At 38.5% G+C, this 8401-nt stretch overlaps 1 protein-coding gene across 1 annotated transcript in view; it reads right to left on the reverse strand.

The window, feature by feature from the left end:
• LOC114048796 (transmembrane and coiled-coil domain-containing protein 5B-like) overlaps positions 1-8401 on the reverse strand; it is a 53733-nt gene that overhangs the window by 11590 nt on the left and 33742 nt on the right. Inside the window, exon 2 of the mRNA XM_027869889.1 lies at positions 3908-3912. Within this exon, the coding sequence (XP_027725690.1) occupies positions 3908-3912 (5 nt within the window). The remainder of the gene's footprint in view (positions 1-3907; positions 3913-8401) is intronic.

Consider the following 8401-nt stretch of genomic DNA (forward strand, 5'->3'; position numbering starts at 1 on the left):
GAAGGAAGGAAGGAAGGAAGGAAGGAGGGAGGGAGGGAAGGAAGGAAAGAAGGAAGGAAGGGAGGGAGGAAGGAAGGAAGGAAGGAAGGAAGGAAGGAAGGAAGGAAGGAAGGAAGGAAGGAAGGAAGGAAGGAAAGAAGGAAGGAAGGAAGGAGGGAGGGAAGGAAAGAATACAAACATTTACTAATGGACAGGGGACAAAACTTGGTCATTCAGTTCCATTGTTCTTCACCCAAGATAAAACCCAGGCCTAACGATTCCTGGCCCATACAATAGCCAATATCATTTTCTGCTTTACCCCTTTCATGCCTCACTTCGCTCAAGAGTTACTAACCCTTGGAAAAATTGAAGCATCTATCCCATTGGCAGACCCATTCAGAGTCTCTCACTAACATAAATTCCAATAGACTGTTACAACAGATAATAAAGAAGGTGGAAGTTACTTTAAAAAAAAATATCAGGTGCCCAATTTATTTTCTACTTAACTTGCCTTCTTTAAGGCCCTGGACAGGTAGAGATGGAAACGGTGAGCATGGCTGCCTGGAGGAAATTAACACTGTGTTTGCTGTTGCCTGAGTTGACCTTCCCTATCTCTGTTGTCCTGGGTAACCTCAGTCACACACACTCAGTTCACTCAGAGTGAAGCCAGATATCATCAGTCCTAACTTTAAAGATCCCTTTTCATTTATTTCTACTGGTCATTGTCCTTTTCTCCCTTTCTATTCCTTCCTTCATCTTCCTTTCCCTTTCATTTTTCCCTTCTACTTTTTCTTAATTTTCTTTTTCTTCTTTCTTCTCATTCTTTTTCCTTCTTTCCTCTCTGTTGTCCTTCCTTTTCCCTTTCTGACACACCTGTGGATGCATAAATGCTCTCTCTCTCTCTCTCTCTCTCTCTCTCTCTCTCTCTCTCTGTGTCTCTCTCTTTCTCTCTCTCTCTCTTTCTCTCCCTCTCTCCTTCCACTTGGACCTTAAAAAAAACTCAGAGCTCTCAAAACCTCCCAGAGCCTTCACCAGCTTTCAGCCATCTAAAGCAAGACCATGGGAACTTTCAGAGAGCCCATGAGAAATGTTTAGTTTTCAGAACCCCACCCCCACCCCCGAAGCCCTCAGATTCTAGAGCTTTCAGAAGCCTTCAGTGTCCTAAGAGACTAGAGGCTTTAGAAGTCTTTAGAGCCTAAGAAAGTCATAAGAGAATCCAGAAGCCTGTGGAGCCTCTAGCAGCCTATAGAGGCTTTAGAACCCATAGGAGTCCTTGGATGGTTCACAATCTTGGAAAGGAGTAGAACGACAGAGATTGATTGGCTCTCCCGGAGGGAAAGAGGACTATCAGTCATCCAAGGTAGGGTGGGGCAACATGTCATAGTGGCAATAGCTTATGCTCATCATTGTAGGAAGATTAGGGAGTGGAGTACACAGCCTCAGGATAAAGGAGAACTGGGTCACAGATGCTGAGTCTGTCCTGTAGCAATTGTCAGCTAGAAAGGACTGATTTCTTAGTTGTTCTGAGTTGAGGAGAACAAACTGCCGTGCTCAAGTCCAAATCATGAATTTCTGTGGTCAATTAATGAACTCAAGAGATCTGTGTGGTAGGGGAAGGGAAGTTCGTGAAGGGCTGTGTGTGAAAATGCTTGAGGCAAGGTAACTAGCCCAGGAACGTTTCTCATAGCAGTGCCCATAGGCATTTAGTAAATAATTATTGAATTGAATTGTGTGAAACAAGTAAGTTCTTTTTTAGACCTGGCTTCCTACAGATGCTGGTTGTATTAGCACATGTTCTATGGATGCTCCTATCATCATTTTTCAGGCATAGACAAACCTCAGGAGGGTAATGTCAGCACAAAAAACTGGGAGACAGAACAAAGGGAAAGAGAATGAAACAGAAGAGAATAAATTATAGACCCATTACTGTTCCTCCCCCTAGACTGGCCATATGATTTCCCAATGCCTCATGTCAGTGGAATGGTAGACCGGACTTTTATATTCCATGGCAACCTTCCTTCTCTCCCTCTCCCTTTCTCTCTCTTTCCCTTTGTACCTCCATGCATCCCTCCTTTCCTTCCTTCCTTCCTTTTTCCTTCCCTCCCTCTTCTTTCTTCCTTCCTTCCTTCCCTCCTTTCTTTTTTCCCTCTTTTCTTTCCTTCCCTCTCTCCTTTCCTTCTTTTCCCTCCTTCCTTCCCTCTTTCCTTCCTTCCTTTTTCTTTTTCTTTACTTTTTTCCTTCTTTCTTTTTCTTTTCCTTTTTCCTTCTTTCTTTCCTTTTACTTCCTTCCTTCTTCCTTCCTTCCTTCTTTTCTTTCTTTCTTCTTTCTTTCTCCATACATATTAAGTAATTACTATCTACAAGGCACTGTGCTAGATACTAGTCATCTGAATAGCATAAATCCTTCTTCCTCTCCACCATAAATGAAGAGACTGGTATACACACCTGGAGATATATATTAATATTAATAATAGGTGTCATATATAATTTTTAAAGGTTAAAAAGCACATTCCATACAAGATCTCATTTAAGCCCCATAACCAGGTGAGGCAGGTAACTAGAGATCCTATCTCCATTTTAAAGCTAAGAAAACTATCTCAGACAGGTTAACTGACTTGCTGATGGTCACACAATTACTGTCGGGGGGGAAAAAAAGTTGGGTAAAGGCGTGTATTTTAAAAAGTCTCCCAAACTTAACTCACTCTATATCCCTACTGGTGCTATTCTTTCTGCTCACATCACCTTCCCATTTCTTACTAGGTCCTATTCTCTTCAAAATTATATCCAAATTTACTTTTTGCATTCTGAAGCCCTTTCAGACTAACTTTTCTTAGTGAAAATTACCTTTTATTTGGTACTGTTTCTTCATGACTATTATGTTTAAATGAATTATGTTTAAATTATGTTTAAATACATTTCTGTCTGTATAGGTGTGCTCAGAAGGTATGCCAGGGGTGCTATTATTGCCCACCTTGTGATGCAAGGTAGACAAACATATGCCTAGACAGGAATAGGTGTACCTATAAATTTTTGATGAATGGTTGCCCATATCCCCATTAACTGTAAACTTTTGAGGACAGATACCAAGTCTTCCATTTTTTTAAGAGTCTATCCATAGTGTCTAGGGAAAAAATGTACACAGTGGATAGACATTCATGACTGAAAAGTTATTTAACTTCCAATACTCAGGTAGCATCAATAGAAAACTAGATTGGAATTGTGTCTAGAGAGCTAGACCTGAAGTCAGGAAGATGTGAGTTCAGATCCTGCCTCAAACACTTACTGTGTGACCTAGGCAAGTCACTTATCCTCTTTCAGTTTCATTATCCTCATCTATAAAATGGGAATAATGGTTGTGCCTACCTCACAGAGTCATGTAAAGATCAAATAATATAAAGTATGTAAAGTGCTTTGCAAACCTAAAAGTATGGCATAAATGTTAGCCATTTTTATTATTATCTATTTCAGTTTATTGTATCCTGGTGCTGAAAGAGAGGGATCTTTGTGTACATCTGGCTCAAACCTCTTATTTTATAAATGAAGAATTGAGGCCCAGAGAAGTTGTGTCTTGCCCATGCCCACACAGGTAGCAAGTAGGAGAGGCATGACTTGAATCCATGTCCTTTTACTCCAGAAGAGCTCTTTTCACTACGTCACCATGACTCTAGTTGCCTATTTGTTAAATGGAAGCAGTTCACATCTGTTTAGCTACCTACCAAAATGTGTACCCTAGGCAGCACCAAATTATAGTAATATAATTCCAGGTCTGAGGTTTTTAAGTTGGTCTAAAAAGAGCTATAAGAGATAGCACATTGTGGTGAAAAGAACACTAGATTTGGGAGTTGGAAGTTCTGTGTTCAGATTCTACCTTTTCCATGGGCAAATCATCCTGAGCCTCAATTTCCTCACCTGTAAAGGATAATAATACCTATACTTTAGAAGGTTGTGAGGAAAGTGTTTTGTAAGCTATGATTTAGTGCTTCAACAAATCTACAATGCAGTTGATGTAGGTAATCTCCCGACTGTGGGCATCTAGGTGGCACAGTGAATAGAGTGCTGGGCCTGAAGTCAGAAAGACTCATCTTCCTGAGTTCAAATCTGACCTCAGACACTTACTAGCTGGGTGACCGTAGGCAAGTCACTTAACCCTGTTTGCCTCAGTTTCTCATCTGTAAAATGAGCTGGAGAAGGAAATGACAAACCACTCTAGTATCTTTGCCAATAAAACCCCAAATGAAGTCATGAAGAGTTGGACACAACTGAAAATGATTAAACAACAACAATCTCTCCACTAGTTCAGTTCAAAACCTTGATGCTACCTACTCATCTTGTATGACTTTTATCCATATCTTCCCATAAATTTTCCATTGGGGATCTACCAAGCATACTTGATATAGGTCTTTCTCTGGAGCTTTTAACGTTTGTATGATTAGCAGAACTGCATTAAGGCCTTCCATCTGTTATCATTCACTGTTGCTACATGCCTGAACCATGTCCTTTTCTGGTCGCATACATCCTTCATGCCTTTGATGACACCTCTCACCCACAAATCATTGTTGGTAATATGATGCAGCATATCTTTACCACCGTCCTTTTTTTGTTGTCATTCAGTCATTTCAATTGTGTCTGACTCTTCATAACCCCCTTTTTTGGGGGAGGAGGGTTTCTTGGCAAAGATACTGGAGTGGCTTGTCATTTCCTTCTCTAGTTTATTTTACAATGTCAAAAGAAATTTCTTGAAATGAAGTCATTGAATTGGACAATTTGTAATAAGGCTTACATACACATAATGAAAGGTTTTACTATGTGTAAAAAGTGTGAAAAAGCTCTTTAAAGCCGCTGTCATGAAAAGCTACTATTTTCAATATATTCTTAATAATTAGAATGAATCTACAGCATGAAGGACCTAGAAATTGGGACTCTGGTTCTACTGCCAATGCTGAAAAGCAATGAGAGTTTGAAAAGGAAACTTAACCTCTTTTGGTAGCTCAGTAAAATCATTACTCATTTTCTATTTAACTTATAAATATGCTCTTATCATATCAGGTCAAAGATAACTATCAAATAGGAATAATGGGAGTAACCAAAACAAGGGATACCAGCTAAAAAGGAAACTCCAATGTACAAATGAATTTGGTATGAATATTCCCTCCGGTGATGCAGATAGCAATCCATCTATGATGCTTGCCCACCCTGTGCCACTCCTATTCAGATAGGGGGTCACCCAACATGCCAGGGTCCTGCCTTGCATCCTTTTGACAGTGTAGTATATAGGCTTTCAGTTATCCCTCACTCTCACCTTATGAATACCATCTTCCTTTTCTGTCATACATCTCTTTGATAGCATCCTTTATTGCAATTACTCTTTGTAGTACTCTTAAATGTGACATACTGAAATACCTATCACGTACCTCTCCATTGCCCTCTGAGTGATTTAAGTCTTTAGCAACTGTAGGGTTTCATGACATGTAGTCATAGAAGAACACTGGTAGAATATCAGTATTTAGAAAATGGGGTCTTTATTTCAAGGAGAAAGCTCATTAAATTTTATTTTTAATAAGAAAAAAATTGCCTTTTCTCTCTCCCACTCACCCCTCACCCCCATTGAGGAATAAAGAAAAACAAAATCTCCTTTACAAATATGTATAGTCAAGTAAAACAAATTTTCATATTAGCCATGTAAAAAAAGTCTAATTATACATTCTGAATTTTTCACCCTTTTATTAGGAGATGGGTCACATGGCTCAACATCATCAGTCCACTGGTATTGTGGTTGGTCATTATGATAATCAGAGCTCCTATTTCAAAGATGTTTGACTTTACAATATTGTTGTATAAATTGTTCTCCCGGTTTTACTCATTTTACTTTTTATCATTTCATATAATTCTTCCTATGTCTTTTCTGAAACCATCCCCTTCATCATTTTTTACAGCACAATAGTAATCCATCATATTTATATATTATAACTTATTCAGCCATTCCCTAATATATACCCCTTTTAGTTTCCAATTTTTTGTCACTGAAGAAAAAGACGTATACATATTTTTTGTACAGCTTTAGTTAGTTTGTTTTGCTTAGGACTAATCTCTCCTTTAATCTGTCCTCCCTCTAATTCCCCCTTCTCCCTCCTCCCCTTTCCTTCCTATTTTTCTGTTGAGTGAAATATATTTCTGTACACAACTTTGAGCATGAATATCTTTCTTTCTTTGATCATTCAGACTAAAGTGAGATTCAAGCATTGCCTGTTCTCCCCACCCCTTCCTACTTCTTTGTATAGATTTCTACTTGTGTACCTTTATTATGTGAGATAATATATTCCATTATTCTTCTCCCTATTATCCCTTAATGTATTCCTCTTCTCCTTTCCTTTCCATTCTTCTTTTAAGAACATTATCATAACAGAACCACTTTCCAGCCTTCTACCTAATTAGACTCCCTCTATGATTCCTGGTGATAATAGGGTTCAGAAGGGACACGTGTATGATCTCCTTATATTAGAATATAAGCAACTGATACTTGTTTAATCCTTTATGATTATTCATTCATGTTTACCTTTCTATATTTCTCTTGACTCTTATGTTTGAACTTCTACATACTCTGGTCATTTCATCAGGAATGCTTGGACGTCTTCTTTTTCAGTAAAGGACATTTCCCCCCATAGGAATATACTTAGATTTCCTGGGTAAGTTATTTTTGGTCATAAGTCTATATCCTTTGTCTTTTGGACATTATATTCCAAACTCTCTGCTCTGTTATAGGGTGGCTGCTAAATCATGTATGATCTTGACATATATACATATATATGCATATTTATTTATATTTATATTTCAAACAGCCAGAAATCAATCAATCGATCAATCCATCTATCTACATACACACACATACACACATGTATTTATATATTTACACACATATATTGGAAGCTCTGAATTTTAACTATAATATTTCTGGTAGTTTTCATTTTGGGTTTTCTTTGAGTGCATCAATGGATTCTTTCTATTTTTACTTTGTCTTCCGGTTCTAAGAGATCTGGGCAGTTTTCTTTTATAATTTCTTAAAATGACATCTAGGCTCTTTTTTTTGGTTATGTCTTTCAAGTAGTCCAATGATCCTTAAATTTTCACTCCTCAATCTATTTTCCAGGTCAATTGTTTTTACTATGAGATACTTTCCATTTTCTTTTTATTTTCAAAATTATTTATTGTTCTTTCATAAAATAATTAGCTTCTATTCATCCATCCTAGTTTCCAAGAATTTGTTTCTCAGGCAAGGTTTTATACCTCTTAAACCAAGTTGTTAATTTCCTTTCCAATTCTTTCTTCCACAGCTCTCATTTCTTTTCCGTTTTCCCGCTTTAAGTGCCCTCATTTCATTTCTAAAAAAAATTTTTTTTAAACTCTTGCTTCATCTCTTCCAAGAATTCTAGCTGGATTTGTGCCCAAGCTATGTTTTTCTTTGACTCAGTTTATAGATGATTTGGAGCCATTTTATTCTTCTAGGTTTATATTTTGAACATCCCTGTCATGTTAATAGTTTTTTTGGTGATATTCTTTTTGTTTGTTTGCTTGCTTCTTTTTTTAGCCTACTTCCTAACTTCAGACTTTATGTTAGGGCCAGGTTCTGCACACTTCTGGAGGGAATGTCTGGGCTGAGATTGTGTCCTCTAAAGTCCTGTTATTCCAAGATCAGAGGGATAGCTTAAGCTAGAGACCTAAAATCTTTTGATGTTTCCCTAAGTGCTCTGATCCTGTCACAGTTTGATTATTGTCCCTCTGGTCTGAGCTCTGCAATTTCCTGACTTGGGTTTGTGTCTCAGCAACAGGTCTATTGGCTTGTCCTATTTCAAGTTTCAATAGACTGTTGCTAGACTAAGTTCCTATCAGCCAGCTGGAAAGCTTTGCTAATTTGGAGTGACGGAACTGTAGGCTTCCCTTTGGTCTGGGATTCTTGCTCTGGTTATTCCTCTGCAGGCTTCAGACTGGGCTAGAAATTGGACCTGAGATGCTTCTCTGCTCCTGGGATCAGAATCAAATAGCTAGTCCTTGCTTCTGCACTTGATTTTAGCTCAATGTACAGCCTAGGGCCCATAACTCTCCTTATCCTGGAATGCCACACCAAGGTGCCTGTGTCCTCCTCATTCCATGCTGGATCTGTGACTTGGCACTGGGTAGTGAGTGACAGAGTTACCCATTGACACCTGTTCTTGCATTCTATACAAGTTTAGACCCCTCTGTGCCTGGAATTTCTCATTGGCCTGTTAAATAGCCTTTCTCTGCCCTGAAATATACCAGCATGCTTTTGACCAGACCTATCCCCAGTGTCCACAGACTTCTCTGTCTGATTCCTTATGCTGATCTGAACTGGAAAAATGTCTCACTGTGATTTTTTTTCTTGGATTTCCCCAACCAAGATTCAGTCTGG

This window comes from Vombatus ursinus, unplaced genomic scaffold (assembly GCF_900497805.2).
Source record: "Vombatus ursinus unplaced genomic scaffold, bare-nosed wombat genome assembly UNPS02014794.1, whole genome shotgun sequence".
In the NCBI taxonomy this organism is placed as follows: domain Eukaryota; kingdom Metazoa; phylum Chordata; class Mammalia; order Diprotodontia; family Vombatidae; genus Vombatus; species Vombatus ursinus.